General features: G+C 39.5%; 1 protein-coding gene across 6 annotated transcripts in view; it reads right to left on the bottom strand.

Moving 5' to 3' along the window:
• Positions 1-851: 851 nt before the first annotated feature.
• mettl15 (methyltransferase like 15) overlaps positions 852-20,151 on the bottom strand; it is a 58,458-nt gene continuing 39,158 nt past the window's right edge. For all 6 annotated transcript variants that reach the window (XM_046031864.1, XM_046031865.1, XM_046031867.1 and 3 more), the window contains 3 exons: positions 15,586-15,777; positions 14,282-14,460; positions 852-3,039 (listed from right to left, as the gene is read on the bottom strand). In XM_046031864.1, the coding sequence (XP_045887820.1) occupies positions 2,624-3,039; positions 14,282-14,460; positions 15,586-15,777 (787 nt within the window). In that variant the 3' untranslated portion in view covers positions 852-2,623. The remainder of the gene's footprint in view (positions 3,040-14,281; positions 14,461-15,585; positions 15,778-20,151) is intronic.

Raw genomic sequence — 20,151 nt, 5'->3', positions numbered from 1 at the left:
GTCTGAAACAAACTGAATATGCTCCTGTCTCTTTAAGCCCCCCCATTCAAAACACAGCGTTCAGAACAGGAGGAAATGTAATATTTTTGGCTCATAGTGATTTCTTTTAAATACTCCTTATAACCTCATTATTTGAAGCTTTGGCCATGTTTAACATGAACATCCAACATTGTAACATTGTAGATAAGTCATTAAATATGGAAAAGCATAATAGGTCTCCTTTAAATGTTACTTGTGACATTTAGTTTCCAAGTTAACGAGGAGGGTATATTTAGAGTGCACTAAACTGAAACAGAAGAAAAAAGTGTTAATAATCTTGATTGAGCAATTACAATTAGTGAAAGTCAAATAGTAAAGATCAAAACACCTCATCTGCTTACAGTTGAAGGTGAGAGAATGCTCAAGAACAACCACCCAGCTCATTCAGCACCACTTCTGACACTTGCGTCATTCAGTATTTAGTGGCATTACTGATTCACATGGTACAGTAGAGGTTTCACTTGAGCTACTCATCAGGGGAGGTTCAGGGGAAGTATAGACGTCAATGGGAAAAGGTGGGGTTTTTTTTTGTTTTTTTACATGTTGAGCTTTTGAGCTGCAATAAACACCTAATGTGCTGTTAAACATTAGCAATGCAAGAAAATCAAAATACATTAGAATAGCACTAAGAAATGAAGAGATAAAAATCTTCACTGTAGATAGGAATATGTTAAACACAGGAATGTAGAGATTCTGTGCTGTATTAAATCAAGGGTGTTTGTTATAAAAATAGGGTGGGGCTTAGATACAACAACTGAATTGTGAGAAACTGATCATTCCTGTAGATTTTATAATTCAAAAGGCAAACAAACAAAGGTCACATACTTTTATTTAGGTATAAAACGTATTTACCACAATAATATTTTCATTAAACACTTCACACTTTAACCAGCTTTCTGTCAGGCCCCTTGTTCCCGGGTAGGGGGTGGGTGGGTGTGTCCCTTTTTGCAGGAGTGGAGTCAGGTGTGCAGGAGCCTGTTACCAGCTGCCAGCCGCCAGCCATCAGCCTACCAGGTCCTTGCCTCCAGTCAGCGCCAGATCGTAGACTCACGTTAACAGTCAGTCACATTCAAGCTGTTCAAAGCTAAGACTAGTTCTTGTGCCTGTTCCCTGCTAACCCTGTTCTTTTGTGCTGCAGATCTCCCCGCCTGGCCCGTCTCCTGCCACTTCTCCACTCCTGCTCACGCATGCCCGGGACTGTGGGCCCATGCCCCTTGGACTGCCCGGATTCCAAGCCCAGTGCTACCCCTGGACCCCACACTCTCTGGACCCAGCCTGTCACATCCAGCATACTGTTAACAAAACCCAGTTTCGATTCCCCAACTCTGAGTCTCTGAGTCGGAGTACAGCATTCGAGTTTGAAAACCCAGCCGCAGCCTAACACATTCATATACTTTGTGAGTGACTTGAGTTTGGACAGTTTTCTCAGTACTAAGGCAAGATGAGAGAAACACATACTGCGGCCCAGCAAGATTGGGGTTGATAAGTGGCAACCTCTTAATATAACAATAAGAAGTTTTTCTTCTGGAAGAAGATATAAGATATAACTGCATTTTATATTTATATATTAACAATTAAAAATTGTTAATACATCATATTTACCTGTAAACATAAGCAGCTTCTCCTAAGTTGTTCTGTGTCTTCAGTTCAGCTGTGGTGTTTTTCAAGAATGGAAGAACATTATTTACTTTTGCGAATAGTTTATATAGCAAAATAATCTTTGATCAAAAGTCCACTACAGAGCTTTCAAACGCATTTGGAAATGGCACTGATTCAGTTAGAGATAAAGGTTATGGCCAGCCATCGGGTGTTGTAAAATGCTATATTATATGACAAAAGTTCCACACACCGGTCCCAGACACCTGAACCAGCGCAATTTACTGAGATGCAAGTAAAAGCTGTGAAAATGATTGAGTGGACGTTTAAATTGTTGATGATTATTTTGTTATGTATTTAACTTTTTTGTTTCTATTGCCAGTTTTATCTCAATTTCAAAAGTCTTGTTTTTGCCGCAGTTTTTGTCACTGCTAACTTTCAATTTTGTCCTGGGTAGATGTGCAGACATGTGCTACATTTGTGACACATGGTGTCGCCAGTTATTGTTTTTAACCTGGCTATAAAAAAAATGTATAAATCTGAGCTCCAACCCGTGTGCATATTGTGTGGGAGTTTTATTCTTTCCCAGAATTCATCCATTACTGTGCAGTGCTCTAACCAACCAGTAGGAGTCAATAATGCAGCGTCACGGACGACAACCCTCACTGGCTTCCCACCAGCAAACACAGGTAATTGTGTTCACTGGAACACACAACGGAGCCAGAGGTACTGCTACCAGGCTACCTGGGTCTCTGCTGTGGTGGATTTAGGTTAGAAACAGTTTGAGCATCCAAGTCCAAAAAATATTTAGCTTTACAGTCAAGAAACAACAACAAAAAAATATCCACAGCAGACAAGTACAGTGGAGACTTATTATGTAACTGCATCTACACCCTTTGCTTGCGTTTACTCTACAAAAAGTTACTCCGGATGTAAAAAAACCTCAAACATTTTGACTGAAAGAGGAAGGATTTTTGTTCTCTCATGATTAACGTCTGAGTGCTGCCCTCAATTTAGCGGAGCGTCCTCGAGGATTCTCTTTTACATCGTCCTTTTCTGGGGTGATAACTTTTCTTTGCAGAGGAAGCCAAATAACACTTTTGCTGGCTTGTTTTTCCTTCCAGATACCTTGCTTCCTCGGGCTGAAGTGATACTGATCTAGATTAGACAAGTCATCTCCCTGGAGGAAACGTTTGACCAGTCTGTCTTCTAGCGAATGAAAGGTGATCACGCAGAGACGTCCTCCGGGTCTCAGTACTTCTTGGGCAGCACGCAGGCCTGCATGTAGTTCGTTCAGCTCATCATTCACAAAGATACGCAGAGCTTGGAAGGTCTTAGTGGCCACATGTGCAGGTCGGTGTAGTCTGTCTTTACGTGCATAGGCGACAGCAGCAGGAAGCGATCCTAGAGAAGAAATGGTCAGAGTAAGTGGATCTTGTAAAAGCTATTTTGTTATTACTGTATTGTTACTGTTGTCTTATGTGTAAAAAGGATAAAGGTAGAAAGCACAAAAAAATTTATAAATTTTTTTATGTGTGCAGGAGAGAATAAAATCAGAAGAAAAGATTTTACCTAAGCAAGACTGGGGGATGCCAAAAGGAGTAGATGAATGAAGAAGTGTGGTCAATTTTAAGGTTCCAGTGATAAGTCCATTGATTAACCAGACAATTGACAGAAAATTAATCAATGTCTAATTTGAGAATAGATTGATCATTTAAGTAATTTTTCAAGCAAAAATGCCAAACATTTAATGCTTACAGCTTTACCTTGTCTTGTGTGACTGTAAACTGAGTATCTTTAAAATTTGGACTGGTGGTCCGATGGCATCACCTACGGCTTTGGTAAATTGTGATATCTTTTGTTGCTAATTTTTCACTATTCGATGATGATGAAAATAATTGTTAGTTGGTAGCCCTAGTTACTTTAGAGCTATAGTCTGGAGTATCGTAAAACTTCAATTACTGGCCCAGGCTTTTATTTTCTTAAATCACTGAACTTGGGACAGGCGTCTAATTGGGACTTGCATGTTTGTTCAAACTCACTGAACACACAAAATCACAAAACTTTATGGAGATGAAGTGGGACTGTCCTGTCATTCAGAAAGTACTGTATATTCTTGTTTATGTAACAAGTCGAAGTACTACACTCCCTTATTTTATGCTGACAACCCTACTCATGCTATTTTCAGTCTGCTTTTCGCTCTACCATGACAGTAATTTTGGCCTGATTGCACCCTAAAACAGATATCCATCCACTTTAAAAACCATAAAACTTGAACCAGTGTCCTTAGGAATTACATTCAAACAACCATCCATGAACAAAGCCACACCACTTATCAGCTACCACACAAAACCTTGATTCTTGTGACTCTCATGTGACCTATTGACTCACACATTACATCAACAACCCACAGGTGTAATCAGTGTGTGAATATTACAAAGGAGGTTGAAATGCCTCCACTGCCACTGGTCAGGAGAATAAAAGTAGCCATTTGAATGAAAACACTTATACTTATAACACAGACTTATTACTTCAAGGCATGCTATCTCCTGGTTAAGTGAGAATAATCTGACATAGTCAGCTGGTTTACATTATTAAAGCAAGGTCAAAGAAAATAAGAAAGAAATTAATTGCTATAGCAAGACGTAGCACAAAACAGCTTATTGACAAATATATAGAAGCCACTGAAACCTGTGGAGTGAGCCGCAGCAGGACTGAGTGGAAGGTCTATAAGAGGCTCTGTGCAAAGCAGATGGAGGGTGGAGATGGTGTTGATATAGCTTATGTTTCACCAAAATACAGAGGTAAATGCAGCCAAACCTACCATTAACTCTCAGTTCACTGAATGCCAAGTTCAAGTTAAATCTTACTGTGCACAAAAAGACCACTCCCCATGCTAATTACTGTTAACAAAATATACGTGCACCCAGTATTGGCCTGCTTTCTGTAGAATAAAAACCTCTCTCTTTAATACTCCTGAACAATTTGCACCTGCCTTTTAGAGGCGTCGAATTTTCCACACAAAAGTTTTCTCTCCTCCAGTTATTTGAACAATCCTACCTCAAAATAAATTTGCACTAAGAAGAAAGGTATTATGAACTGCAGACACACAGAGAATGCTTTAGATGCCAAAAAATGCACATACAGTTTGTGCACCTGTTTTATAAATAACATGCAGGGTGCAGAACGCATCTGAATTTAGGAACAAAAAGGTCAACACGTGGACGTAAAAGGTTATGACCAAAATGTCCTGAACATTAAAGTCGGGAAAATATTAGCATTTTATTAAAACATCTTGATGGGGTCCAGCTTGACTGACTCATAACCACCACACAGAAGCCAAAAGGACAATTAGATACTTACATAGACCTAAAGCGAAACTGCAATAAATAGAGAAGTGATGTGGCATTTCTCTCCTCCTGCACTAAACAGCCCAAGGTGTGACTCACACTGCAATCAATACAATGCCTGCACAGCAAGGACCAGCCCTGGTCTGGCCTCACCAAGCCATGTGCTCTCTCTCTAATTCATCTTTCAAAGGTCCTACAGACAGATCCATGGAGAAAAGAAGAGATTAAGATGTGTACATAAAGGGAAAATCAGGTAGTTAAGAAGGAACCACAACATTGTGAATGTATTAGATGGGACAGAATTAACATAACAAAGCCCTTGCTGTACTCTACCTGTGTGTGACATCTCATCTTAAGTTGCTATATTTGATGTTTGTAGCATGCATAGAAAAGGTGAGAACTACATTCCACAATAAGCTATCTGGACAAGAACAGTGTTTAATGATTCAGTGTTACAAAAAGCTGAATAAATGAGCCATGGACACCACTTTGTTAGAGGAAGCACAACAGATGAGAAGATATGTTCGCTCACGTTGAAATTTTTGTTGTTTGAGCCAGAAATCAACAGAAACATCGTTGGGCTGTTGAGAATGACATAAATAGGCATTTATCAAATTAAAGTGCTTTGTCACACCAGAAAATTGCACACTGTAATTAATTTCCAAGTCTTCACGAAATCGGTGGTGCTGGAAGCTTAGTGAGTTGTCCCAGGGAGAACGGATGCAAATTAGCTGCTAGCTAACTCAGGTGCAACTACTTTAATTGTGCGCTGTCCCTGCCAAAAATAAACAGTAAAATAAATAAATTATGTAGGAACTACTTGCGAGGCTAGCTTCTGTAGTGAGAAAACTGGCGACATGCTAGTGCTCGTATATTGTACAACTTAGTTCAAGTGACAACATTAATATTCATCAAATATTTTAAGAATCTCTACAAAATAAACTTCTGAGTGAATAGGGTTCTTTTTAAAAGAATTCTGCGACAGGTTGTGGTTTTCGACTTTTTAAATTGGCAGTGATGGAATACACGTCATCAGGCTGGGTAGCTGAATGCTAGCGACAAACTTGCAGCATGGTGTACAGTCTGCTCCACGTGACTGATCGTTTACATCCCACACCCCCTACCAGGAACCTCCATCTCCACCTACAGTGGTAGACTTATTGTTCCTGCTGCTAGCTCCCCCCACCAGCCTCATAACCCCCCTCCACTGGAATTCTCCATATACAGACTATACGGCACAGAGGTCGTCTTTTATCATGTTTTTTATTGTTTCTAATGATTTGGACTTTTAAATGATTACTGAGACATGGTTTTCCCCAGGGGACACTGTTCCCTTGATTGAGGCTAGAGTGGGAATATAAAAATATGTGAAATAAGGGATTTCACATATTTTTACATTCCTAGGCCTGGAATCTGGAAGTGGGAGTGGTCTAGCTGTTTTTTAGAAGTTAGGTCTTAAGTGCCATCCTGTTACTTTTGCCAATTTTATTTCATTTGAAGTTTTAAATCTTGTAATCACTGTCCATCCCCCTTAGTCAGCATCTTTAATTTATAGGCCCCATAAATCAGTTAGTTTTATTTGTCATTTTATGTATTTTATGTATGTTGTCCTTCCCTCATTTTTTAGATCTTATAAACTTTTTAAAACCTAATTCAATTTTTTAACACACATTCTAAAGGTCACACCTTAGACCTGGTACTCTCATCTGGTTTCTCTCTCTCTCTCGCCTTAATTTGGTGAATATGCCTATTACTGATCAAATAGTTGTTGTTTTTTTAGTTCCACTACTGCTCCCTTCTCCTCGTCCCTACCCTACAACACACTCTGGCATTCTCAATGCTGGCCCTGCAGGTAAATTCTGTGATGCTTTTAATTCATCATACTTTAATTCCATTACATCTCTGTTCAATCCAGATGCACTATTAAATCCATTTAACGACCAGTGCCTATCCATCCTTGACCAAATTACACCATTTAAAACTAGGAAACAAAAATCAAATAATATCCTCTGGCTGAATGATCAGACTTGAGCTCTTAAAAAGACTTCAGCTCTTAAAAGACTCTAGAAAATCTGAAAGACAACAGAAGGTCAAGAAGTCTGAAATAACACATAACACCCTTATAAAACAAATGTTAATTTATCAGAAAGCAGTTAAGGATGCTAGAAATAACCACAATCCTGTTCCAGTTTTCTTTAGGGTAACTGATTCTGTTATTACTGATCCCTCCACTTATTTCCCAAAACTATCTGGAAAAAATTCTTGCTCATTTTGTTAATAAGATGGAGGATATCAAGGATCAAGGAGGATCCCAAATTCCAGATCACCCTTGTATTCTCTCCATTCCCCATGTCAATGCTGCCTCTTTTACACAGTTTCAACCTATTACAAATTCAGAGTACAGTCCCATGTAAACTTCTCCTGCATCACAGAAATCCCCACTAAGTTGCTAAAACTGTAATCTCACATTTTTTTAACAATTACCTGGCCCCTGGTTCTTCTCCGTTTCCTTTAAGTATAATATTGTTCACTCATTGCTAAAGAAACATAATCTGGATCCGCTGTCCTTAAGAAATTATAGACCAATCTCCAAACTGTCTTATTTTTCTAGGGTTCTGGAGAAAGTAATCTCAACTCAAATGATATCTTTTATGAATAATAATAGTGTTTTTAACTGTTTCCAGTCTGGTTTTAGAGCACTGAACAGTACCAAGACAGCTCTTACTAATGAGCTACTGCTAACTGCAGACTGAGGTGACTCGATTTGCTTGAAGTGCTGCCTTTGATACAGATCATGGTATCCTCTAAGGCTTGTGCGGACTACCGGACTTTCAGTGTTGGCCGATGACCGTGCAATTCACACTACACAACTTGCCAACTTGAGTCTTGAAGTCACTGTGGCGTTCACAGTACGTGACCGATGGGTGACGGGGGTCACACACTACACGAGTTGACAATGAGTCTGTCACCCGATGCTGTTCTCCAAACCATGTTTTGTCAAGAAAACACAGGTGAAATGTGAAACGGGAAATGGGTAAGAATCAAGGGCTCAGCTCTTAGCTTTTTACGCTCATATCTCTCCAACAGAACTGTTTCTGTATCTCCTCTACTGCTCAATTGAGGTGTGGTGTCACTCAAGGCTCCGTTCTTGGACCCCTTCTGTTTTCAATATACATGCTGCCTCTTGGCTAGGTTATTAAAAAACATGATGTGCATTACCGTTTTTATGCTGACGACAGTTACCGTTAAAACCCATAGTTCCTAGCAACCTATTACATCTCACAACCTGCCTCTCTGATATTAAATCCTGGATGTCACAAAATGTCCCTAAATTTAACAATGTAGTCTGAGGTGATTCTGTTAGATCCCCCAAATTCCATCAGCTCTTTTGGTGCTAATCCTAGTGGTTTGTCAGATAATATTAAGCTGGCTGTTAGGAATCTTGGGGTTAAATTTGATGCTAACCAAGTGTTTGGCAAAGCCAACATGTTGTTCAGTCGTGTTTCTTCCAGCTCAGGATAATCTTTAAAATTAGGTAATTTTTTTATCAGTTGCTGATTTACAAGTTGCTTGCTTTTATTTAATCACAGCTTGATTACTGCAGCACAGTTCATTCAGGTATTAGCCATGGCTCCCTCCATTGTCCCCAGCTGGTACAAAACAACTGCCGCTCGACTCGTTACACAGAGGCACGATCACATCACCCCTGTGGCTTGACTCCCTACACTGGCTCCCGGTTATGATTTTGAATTGATTATCACTTTTAAGGTCTTAAATGGCCTTGCTCCTAAATACATTTCTGATTTATTGACCGGATATGTGCCCTCTTGACCGCTGAGATCCTCTGATGGAGACCTGCTGGTTACTCCAAGGTCCCAGTTTGTGAAAAAATGTGATCTGGTTTCTGTTTTTAGAGCACCCACACTATGGAACTCTCTGCCTTCTGACCTCAGACAAACTAAGTCTCTCTAAGTTTCTCTTAGTGAAAATGTTTGATATATGTTTTATTGTTTTTATTTCTATTTATTTGATCTTATTCACTTTATTGTATTTACGTCCTCTTTGCTCATGTCCTTTGGCTTATTTATCTGCTTTGTCTGGTTGTATTTCTTTTTGTAAAGCACTTTGTGACATTGTTAAGAAAAGTGCTATATAAATAATATTACATGCTAATGCTGAACCAATTCAAGTATATCTCCACATCTAAATCAATACATTCATGTCCTTCCCTTTAGCTACTCAAACACAAACACACACACACACACACACACACACACACACACACACACACAGTTAAATACAGGGTGATTATGCAATTTATTGGGTTGTTGTTCAGCGAAGTAAACTGTTTCTTTGCAGCTATTTTGGTAACTTACATGATTTTTGTGGCCTTCTTGATTCCATTAGCACATAAAAGGAAAATACCCCTACCACCCAGACACACCAGCCCAGACACATAAAACTCTCTGTAAGCACAAAGACAAAGACATGCTTATGCACTCTTTTGATCTGAAAAGCAATGCCATGGCTCTGTTTTAAAAATCTCAATCAATCGTGAAAGAGGCCGCATGTGCCCAAAGAGGTATTTGGAGATCCCTTATTATCACAAATTTATAAAATCAATTTGTAAATCACCCAATATCTCACTCATCATCATTGTTAAACGTCAGAAAAGATATCAATGATTTATATAGCGCATACTGAAACAGGCACCAATGTAGACAAAAACTAGGACACAAAAGTAATGATTTCAAACATGCACACATTACAAGATTTGAAAATAATAGCACATCACACACTACAGGATATTATTAAGATGATTGTGCCAGAGGGAGCAATGCACTGTGATCTCACAAGGAAGCAGATGTGCAAAATGGAGACTGTCCTGATGTAAAAACTCGCTGTAGTAAAGCTTTGCAGTAAGAAAAAAGAACAAAAGCAGAAGGCCAGTCTGGATTAGTGTTACTTTCGTCAGACGAAACTAAACGAAATATATTCGTCCTTAACCTTTTTTCCCTGACTAAAACGAGACGAAGACGAGACGTGACAATGTCCTTAAACGCTGACTATATTAACATACAATATTGTTTTATATAATTTATAAAATAAAAACGTAAATAAAATCTCTATTTCTTTTGACAGTATAATGAGGAGACTAAATATTACAGGCCATATTTTCTCCCTCTAAATTTTCACTTGAACAGTGTTCATTGAGCGGCATTTTTTTTCTTCCTGTGCTTTGAATGCTGGCTGACCAGGGCGACGCCTGGTTCGCGAGGAAAAGGTTACTGTACTGTGGAGGATGCGAACTCTGGTAATGAACACAACATGGTAAGGAGAAAGAGGTGCTTAGATATCAGCTCCCACAAAAGCATTTGTGATATTTCGGCTCTAAAATATTGACAGCTTGCTTTATTGCCATTAATCTGTTTTTCTCCATCATCATGGATCATGCAGAGCGTCACACTTCATCCAGTCAGAGGGAACGATCACCGACCGTTCGCAGTGGGCCAGACGCTCCGCGATCTCCTGTGCCTGGTCCGCCCCACTCCCTCTCCGGCACGGGTTGTGTCGCTAGTACGACCGACACGCTGTGAACGGTTGATGATCGTTCCCTCTGGCTGGATGAATATTACGCATGATCCTTGTAGGCCTACTACTGCAGCTGGGGGCTCCCCGCAGCGCCACGCAACTTTCTAAATTCTTCCCTCTCACGGAGAAAAGAAAGGTCATTTCGAAGGGTGTGTGAAGTGTAATTGTAGCAAAATGGTTACATATGACAACAAAATATCTTATTATTATTATAATAAGACAAACATGCCTGATACTTCTGTCAGCCCCAGACCTACATGCTTGCAGCTATTAATGAATCAGCAGTAAGATTCACAGTTGGTCCCCCTCCTCCCTGTCACGGGGAAAAAAAAACTGAGCCCCCCAAAAGCTATGTATAGTTCGCACACTTATGTGGTCATAAGATTTTTGGAAAAAACACTACAAACTTGAAGTGGCATATGAAGGCTAACCACCTGGGAACTGAGTATGTTGTACGTTAATGTCTCATTTGCAATAAAAATGAGAACAAAGCTAACATTTGAATCATATCTCTACTGTGGTTAGAGCAGATAGACCAAAATGCTAATCAAAATTATACTACTAAGTTAGAAAAAACTATAATGATGATTAATGACTAAAACTAGACTAAAATACTTTTGATTTTCTTTTGACTAAAATCAGACTAAAATACCCAGACTTTTCGTCAACTAAAACTTGACTAATAAAATAGTATACAATGGACTAAATATGACAAAAACTAACAAGGACACTTGACACAGGACTAAGACTAAGACTAAATTTTAAAATGGCTGACAAAATTATCACTAGTCTGGATGAGAAAATGTTTGGGGAGACGTGGTCAACGTGGGTTGTCAATTCTTCAGGTGAGATTTTAACTGTTTTTTTAACTGCCAGTTTTAATATTTATCAACGGTTGTATGCTGGCTAATGTTAGCCTAAAGGACTAGCTTATGTACCACTGCTTGGCAACACGGTGAACTGCTCTGGGACTAACAGTAGACATGTCTCTCTCATTGGCTATTGTGGTTGTGCTTGAAAAGTACCGACGTAATCATCCAGATTTTCAGTCCAGTTGAGGAGGTTTAAGACTGGATCTGCAAACACCTCACATTACCAAATAATCTGTCCCGAACATCAGTACCAACCAAGGTCCCAGACAAGATTTCTCCTCCGAAATTGTCCCAAAACCCCTGTAGTCTCTGCCTGGCTTTAGGTTTATAAATGTGATACGCACCCATCCAGCAACCTAACCTCCACACTCTTTTCTCTAGCAATACAACATGAACGTCACACTGCTTTCTGTGTTGGCAATGAACATTGGCACTAGATGCAAATTGTGTCCTGCAGTATCGTCCAATTTCAAAGGACTTCCTTGGGACACTGGGCTGGTGTTTACAACATACTGGATAAACAGTTGAAGAACAACAGTGCCAAATACACAAAAATCCCAAATGGATAAAGAACGTGACTAAAGGAGTTGTTGTAAATCTACAGATAAAGGAAAGTTTGCTATTAAATGTATGTTTGGGGAATGGTGTTTGCTTGGTTTTTATGTGTACCTCTCAGTAACATTTGGCCCCAGGTACAAGCCCTACTCATCCATTCACAGTCATGCTTCTGTATACAACTAAATGCAGTATTTTTATATTCCTATATAATTCAATATTTGTAAAAATGAATGAAAGTAAATTAAATACAACACAGTATTTACTGAAGTATGTTATTTTCAGAAAGAAAATTCAGCAAAGAAAGAAAATTCAGCATTTTGATTAAATATGTCTTGTACGAGAAATAAAATAAAATATGTCAATTTGTACGAGAACCTCAACTGAAAATAAATAAAATAAATGAAGAGAGAGCGAAAGCATGACCAAAAAAACACCAAATCTTGCCCCACCACCCCCTCTCACCTCCCATCCATCACAGACCCACTCCGGGACCCCTTGCAGTTTGCCTACAGAGCCAACAGATCTATAGACAACGCAGTTAACATTGCCCTTCACTTCATCCTCCAGCACCTGGACTGCCCTGGGACCTACGCCAGGACCTCGTTTGTGGATTTCAGCTCTACTTTCAACACCATCATTGCGGCTCTGCTGCAGGACAAGTTCTCCCAGCTGAACATGCCTGACTCTGCCTGCAGGTGGATCACAGACTTCCTGATGGACAGGAAGCAGCACATGAAGATGGGAAAACATCTCTCTGACTCCAGGACCATCAGCACCGGTTCACCTCAAGGCTGGGTTCTTCCCCTCTGCTCTTCTCCCTGTACACCAACAGCTGCACCTCCAGTCACCAGTCCGTCAAGCTCCTGAAGTTTGCAGATGACACCACCCTCATTGGGCTCATCTCAGGTGGGGATGAGTCCGCCTACAGGTGGGAGATCTACCATCTGGTGACCTGGTGCTGCCAGAAAGGTCTGGAGCTCTACGCATTGACAGTGGAGATGGTCGTGGACTTCAGAAAGATCAAGGGCCGGCTGCAGCGTATCAGCGTATGAATCTTCCATCTCTTCAGGACATGTACACCTCCAGGACTCTGAGGAGTGCAAGAAAGATTGCAGCTGACCCCTCCCATCCCAGTCACAAACTATTTCAGTTATTCCCCTCTGGCAGCAGGCTGCGGTCCATCAGGACCAAAACCTCTCCCCACAAAAACAGCTTCTACCGTTCTGCTGCTAGCCTAATTAACAAGGCCCGGATCCCTCACTGACACTTTCCCCTTCCCTCTCAAATACTGTATATCTTTGCACATGTAAATATGATCTAATTTCACATCATTGTACATACCCGGTATATTGCACATATTTGTTGTTAAGTGTTAATCGTTATATTTTGTCAATCAATATTCATATATTTCTACATTTATTTATGCCAACTGTATGTTTGTCTTTGTTTGTCTACATGTAGCACCTTATCTCCAAATCAAATTCCTCATACGTGTAAAATCTACATGGCAATAAAAGCTTTTCTGATTCTGATTCTCACACACATACGGACCCTCATCATTTCTCTTGCGACTGTAAAATCTTCCTGTCAGTATCACTGTCATAATTGGTGATACAGTCCCCCTTGGAACTTTCTTAAATCAAGACCTCTGTCATTGTTACGAATAAACATTGGTGGTGACTCGCTTTGCTCTTCAAAAAAGATGAAACAGCTGCTCTTACTCACACCGGTTCTCCCTGGGTGACACTGACGCACATACTGCACTGTGCAATAACTATTGAAATGACATTTCACTCATTCAGCAGCTGAAATCTAGAGGCATACGGCCCCAAAAAAAAAAACAATCAGTGAAGACAAACAATGTAATCCAGGCTTTATGCACCAGTGTGTCGTGTGAGCAGAGCATGTGTGGGTGTTTGCATTTGTGTCAGGTGTGTGTGCATTCGTGAGCAGAGAAACATGGGAAAAGAGGGCATAAAAAGAAAGCAATGTGGAAGGGGAGAGAGATGGGGTGTTGTTTGTGAGATACTGTTTGTTTTCAAGGCCTCCGCAGCTCTATCTTTGTCTCAACTTTACCTCTCAAAGGAAGGTGTGGTAGAAAGGCACCCAAAACAGAGGCAGAAGAGAGGATGATAACTGAGGTCACACTCCACGTAATGTTGTGGGACAAATAGGTCCCACTGAAAGACAACCTTAATAACTCCACTCATGTTTTATTTTCCCTTTCAGCCTCCAGGAAGCTGCGGGGAATTAATCAGGATAGTGCCGAGCTACCTGCAACCACGCTGGCCAGCTGCTGTGTCCGGGTGAGGGGGTTGACACGGCGTGCCTCCACAATGGCTGAAGCTATTTTCCTGGAGTGTCTTTCTTCCCCATATGCAGTGAGGATGGATGCAAGAGCCTGTTGATCTAAGGTATTCACAACGTCAGCGGCGCAGGGCATGTCGGGGTACCTACGCACAAAGACAAGCCCAATTAAGCTGCTTGACGTCACGTCCTTGCTGACAGTGGCGAATTCTGACAACTCTGAGATACAGCTGAAAGCCTTTCATGGCTGACAGTGATGAATAGAATGAAGGTGAGGGAATGAAGTAAGAAATGCAGCTTGTGCAATTGCTTATAATGAGGTTATCTTAGCTTTTTGCTTTGCACATTATGCTGACATTGTAAAGTGATACATAACTACTTCTGAAAACATTCAAGAAACATTCAATTGCAATACATACAGTATGTAAGGTACAAACATACATAAATATAATGTATGTTGTATACGAGATATATATATATATATATATATATAGATATATGGTACATATACATACATATATAGTGTATATACATGGTATATATGCACACACAAATTAAAATTAGCAACAGGATTTTGTTTTCTTTTTATAGTTACAAAAAATTTACTTGTGAAAGCAAGCTTTTGCATTTTTGTACACTTACTGCCAATATAAGTTATAGACATATATTTGCTTAAAATGTATTTTAACATTTAGTTTTCACACATTATGATATGATAAACTTTTTATTTTTTTACTGTAAATCCATGATTAGGAAATTATAACACTGTTTTTCATATTCATGGTTTTGATTTGTGTCAAACTCTCATTTTGTATACCCAATCATGCATCCGAAATCTGAAAGAGCTTCTGTAGCAATATAATGTCACTCTTCCTTTCCCTTTGCTACTAGGAAAGGACAGTTTTATTGATGCGACCACAAGAGGTCGCTTGTCAGGAAAGCACTTTGTTTTAGTTGACAACGATATTGATTGTTTTAAATTTTTGAGATTAGTTTCAGAAATAGGAATTTTCACATTTCACTATACAATTTCAATGATCAACATGCTCACTTATGTTATTGGTAGCCCAATTTGGCCATGCCCCTTCTTTACATTACTGCTTGAATGAGTACTGAAGCAATTTCAAGTCTCTCATCATCTGGCACCTCCTAACATTTGCTGGGGGAAAAAAGTCTTGTGTTTTTTGTGTTCAGTTATGTTAATGCAGCATTACTAATCAAACTGAGATCCATCAGCCTTTCAGACATTCTGTATGTTGCAGATCTCTTACCTCTCTCCATCCATTCTCATATCCAAGGGCCCATCCTTGCTGATGGAGAAGCCTCGCTCTGCCTCATCCATCTGCATGGAGGAGCAGCCAGCATCCAACAGGACAGCATCAACGCTGCCTGGCTTAATGTTCATGTTAGACAGGAGGGTTTCAAGCTCGCTGAATCGGCCAAGCAATGGTTTCACACGACCACTGAAGCAAGCATTAGGAAAAGAGCAATTAGACATTTGCATATTAAAACCTCAAACTCCATTTGGGAACTGCGTCTTGTCATCAGAAAAAAAGTATCAGGGGATTGTTACACCACATACCTTTTCTCTTGTAACACAGAAGTCACTTACCGGCATGCATTGCTCTGCTGCTAACTGTAGGCTCTGCTATTAGCTAGTTAGCTCACTTAGCAGGCCCTATTGGCTGACTCTACATGGACTGGGAGCTCAGGGTACCAGGGGAGTGTTAGTGTTGGTTATACCACCAGCACTGGAGCTTTTGACCAAAGGGAGGATGAGTTTTTCAGGTTCGGGGTGAGGTGACCCTTGTATGATGTTTTACTGTGTTGAAATAAATGAACACAATGTTCAGTTTCCTTGCTGCTTGTCTGACAGATTCATAATCATTACAGCTTGTCGTTAACAGGTGGCTCGCTTTGCGCCCCTGTAAAATTTATATTTTAAAGGGTCATCATTACAGTTTGGAACTTCTCTGTAATGTAGCACAGTGTTAACAATGTTACTTATATATTATTTCGCAGCACTGGAACTCAAACTATTTTCTGATGCCCTCAAAAATATATATTTAAATATTTCAATTAATATCATAAACATGCAACGACTAGTCGACTACAAAACTCTTTAGCTGGGGGCAGCCCAAACTAATAGTTACATGATTTACTTATACTTATAATAACGCTTTAAAATCATAAGACAATCTATTCGTCTGACCCAAGTGTTGATGTAAATAACTGTGCACTTATTCACATCAACACTTGGGTCAGGCAACATCCGATCTAAAGGGGGGACTAATTTTGAACTTTACCGTCCTCATTGCCTGTCCATCTCTTGCCACTGATTGTCTAACCATGCTCCTCGGGAGGGATATAGCGCTTCTGGTATCTAGATTTGTTTTCCTAACTTCTGTCTTTGTGTTCAACAATCTATTTGTAAAGAAAAAAAGAACACTTCAATTAATCTTATTTGGAAAAACTAGTGCCATCATTTAAAAAAAAGCTGTAGCAGGTCCAAGAGGTGAAGGTGGCTTAGAGATATTATATACTTTATGGATGTGAATTATACCTTTAATTTAAAACTGGATAAATGTAGGAGTACAAGTTCAAGTTCAAGACCAAGACCTTTATTTGTCCCCGAGGGGCAATTAGTTTTGCTGCAGTAGCAAAGAAGTTGACACACAGTACATAACAACAAAGACGACAATACTAATATTTTTTTTAAAAATGGGAGGGCTACATTTCTTCTACTTACTAACAATGAAATGGATGTCTGATTTGTTTTGTCATGTCACCTATGTTCCATGTGACATGTTCTAAATAAAGTTTGAGGGTTAAAAAAAACAAACAAACAAAACAATATGCCGCTTCTCATAGAAAATGAATAGGAGTCTTCACTTCACCCAACCTATGGATTTCTACTCTTAGTTACACACATTCACACCTGGAACTTGCCCAGTACAACCACAGTCGGATTTGCTGGCCCACTGAGGAGCTCCACTGGAGCAGTTTGAGGGTTATGAGCTGTTCTCAAGGGCACCTTAGTCTGTGCAATGACTAAGGTAATAAGGCAGTGGCAAGAATTGGGAATGCTAAGGAAAGTCCCCTCTTAAATTTATGGGAAATATTGTTTTCAATATTTTATGTTTACAGCGTCATACAATTTAGACGAACACCCACACTCAGCATCAGGAAAGTCAATGTTATTTTAGGGAGATATTTTGTGGGGAGACCATGTGAGATCTCCAATTCAGTAGCTTTCCAGTCAACCTTTTATAACCAAATCAGGTATTTTCTTGGGAGCCGGATGTCTAAGCTAGCCTACTGAGAGGCTTATCACTAACAGAGCAAGACCCTGTATTCTCAGTCACTTCCTCATGCACGAGTGGTGACATCCTCCAGCCATATTTACAGTATGCATTTTTCATGTGACCTTTTATCATTGTGTGAACAAAGATGATGGCAGAAGAGAGCAACAGGAGTTAGCATCTATACATTGGGAGCCAAAGGTCTCATGCAGTCTTCTCCAGACATGAAAACATGTTTCTAAATGTCTAAATTACAATCATCTCATTTTATCACAGATGTACGAAAGCTAAGCATCTCAAATTGACTACGCCGTCCTTATATAGAACTCAATGTGTAATCAGTCTGAGGGTAACAAGCATTTTTTTAATGTATCAATATGTGACCTACCAACATGGGATCTCATAATGACCTCTGGTGAGTCATATGTGAGTGCTAAAATGACACTGGGAAAAGAAAAAACATTTTCTGATGCTTTTAGTATCCCGCGTCATTCACTCATTTAATGGCATTCATTTTCAGTTTGCCATTCATTAAAGATGATACATTTGTAAGCTTCGCAAAACTAAATATGTTTCTGTTTACATTCTGCGGACTGTATTCATGATGGAACAGGTTTAAATGTTTGGAAGAGAGGAGTAAGTGCTTTAATAAAACTGTGTAGTCAATTTTCTCCATTTTAACTGTTTACTTATACATTTTTTCTTCAAAAAACACAAAAACAATCAACGTGGTAACACAATAAACAAATAGGTTAAGCACTATAACTATGACGAGGACAGAGCTGACTTATTAATATTTCTCTATTGCATCATTGGCTCTAACAACTTTAGTAAGTAACAGTGCCTGAATTTGTTTTAACCCTCGTGTTAACATTAGCTAGCACTGGATGGCTATGGGGATCTGGTAGGCTTCGTCCTCTGCTTATATGTATGCAATGCACTTTTTCAAATGCTTCATCCAATGCCTCACCCATATTTGAAGCAACTAGCAACCTGTGCAAATAGTTGAGTCACTGCTCTCAACACATGCATCTCCATCTGGAGAATGCTTGTTGATTTGACTATATGCCTACCATGTGTAAGCTAGACCACAATAGCCACTTCCCGCTCATTACACGAAATACTGTTAATTCTCTCTGCCTCCACATTTTTCAGGACTACTGGTGCACCGCGATATAAGTTTTAGTCCAGGTGTCTGTAAAGCTAGTTGCAAGAATGAGTCAGAATGGCTGTAGACAGGAGCCCTGTAAAGGCAAAGTATTTATTGCCATTAGCTTACAAGTATCTGTTGCTCCACTATATTTTTATTTAAGTTCAGTTTATTTGTAGTAAAGCAGCACCAATTATAGTTTGAAGTTTAAAAAAAAAAAAAAAAATTGTATTGCATTAAGAACATACTTATTTTCTTTACAAGATAATGAAGGTGTGTTTGTAAGCGAACCGCATTGATGCCAATAAGCAGCATCAGTATTGATAAAATAAAGGTATCAATATCCTTCCATTCTCAGATATTTTACTAAATTTGAAACTTGCCCCCTTTATGTACACAGCATTGACACCAACTTTCTCGACATTAACTATGGGCATTCAGGGAAAGAACACAAATTGGCAGGTCCTTTATTTCAAAACCCACTGAAGACAAAATGGCAAGGGAGCATCTCACCCACGCTGCCAGGGCCTTCCTTTACTTGTTATTCACTATCCTGCACAGATTGATTTGTTGAAAAATCTATAGTAAAGGCTTTGTTGTTCTCTCCCATCACCTGCGCAATCCCTTTCTGTTACTGCCTCCTCAGTAGCACTCTACCCACCATCTCCAATTTCGAAATTTTGTTCATTATTTAAAGTTGCAGTATGAACAGTCGTTTTGGTGAGAGTTTACAAAACTCTCATTGGTTTTATAACATTTTAGTCATTCTGGATTCAGTCAGTTGGGGGTCAAGCAGTATTGTGCTAAAGATGATTTTGTTGTTGCCTCAAAGCTAGTTGCTAACTTTGTCTGCAGTTTGGGGCTGCAAAGATAGCACACAATAAGTTTATCAGAGCTTTTTTTTAAGGTGAGATGAACCAAAACCATAAATCTGCAAACATAAAACAAGTTGCTAAAAGAGACATTCTGTAGAGCTGCAGATTTAATGCTGAAACACACTTCTCCCGGCTACACGTACGCAAACATTGGGTGTTTCTTTTATACTTGTATGTACAACTTATATAACATGTAAAAGAAAATATGTTGTTGTTTTTAACCTGCCTCCTGATGGGAGTTGGATCAACCAATCAGCTTGCTTGGTGCGCAGTTCTTCACTATGCAGTGATTAGATTTGGGAGGTGTGCACATTGGCTCCTCTGAGATCCCTACAGTTAGCAGCAACATCTACGTTCACAGAGGTGTTTCGCATGTCTTCACAGAAGATAATTCCAGGTAATTCCAGCTTTGGGTGATTATTTTATTATATCTTTACAGAGTTATCTTGTACTTCATCCTCAAATAAATGCAAGCACAAATTATACATTCATTTTATTATTCTCATACAG

The sequence above is a fragment of the Micropterus dolomieu genome, linkage group LG20 (assembly GCF_021292245.1).
Source record: "Micropterus dolomieu isolate WLL.071019.BEF.003 ecotype Adirondacks linkage group LG20, ASM2129224v1, whole genome shotgun sequence".
Lineage (NCBI taxonomy): Eukaryota > Metazoa > Chordata > Actinopteri > Centrarchiformes > Centrarchidae > Micropterus > Micropterus dolomieu.
Note: the sequence above shows the minus strand (reverse complement) of the source record. Positions and strands in the feature narration are given on the sequence as shown.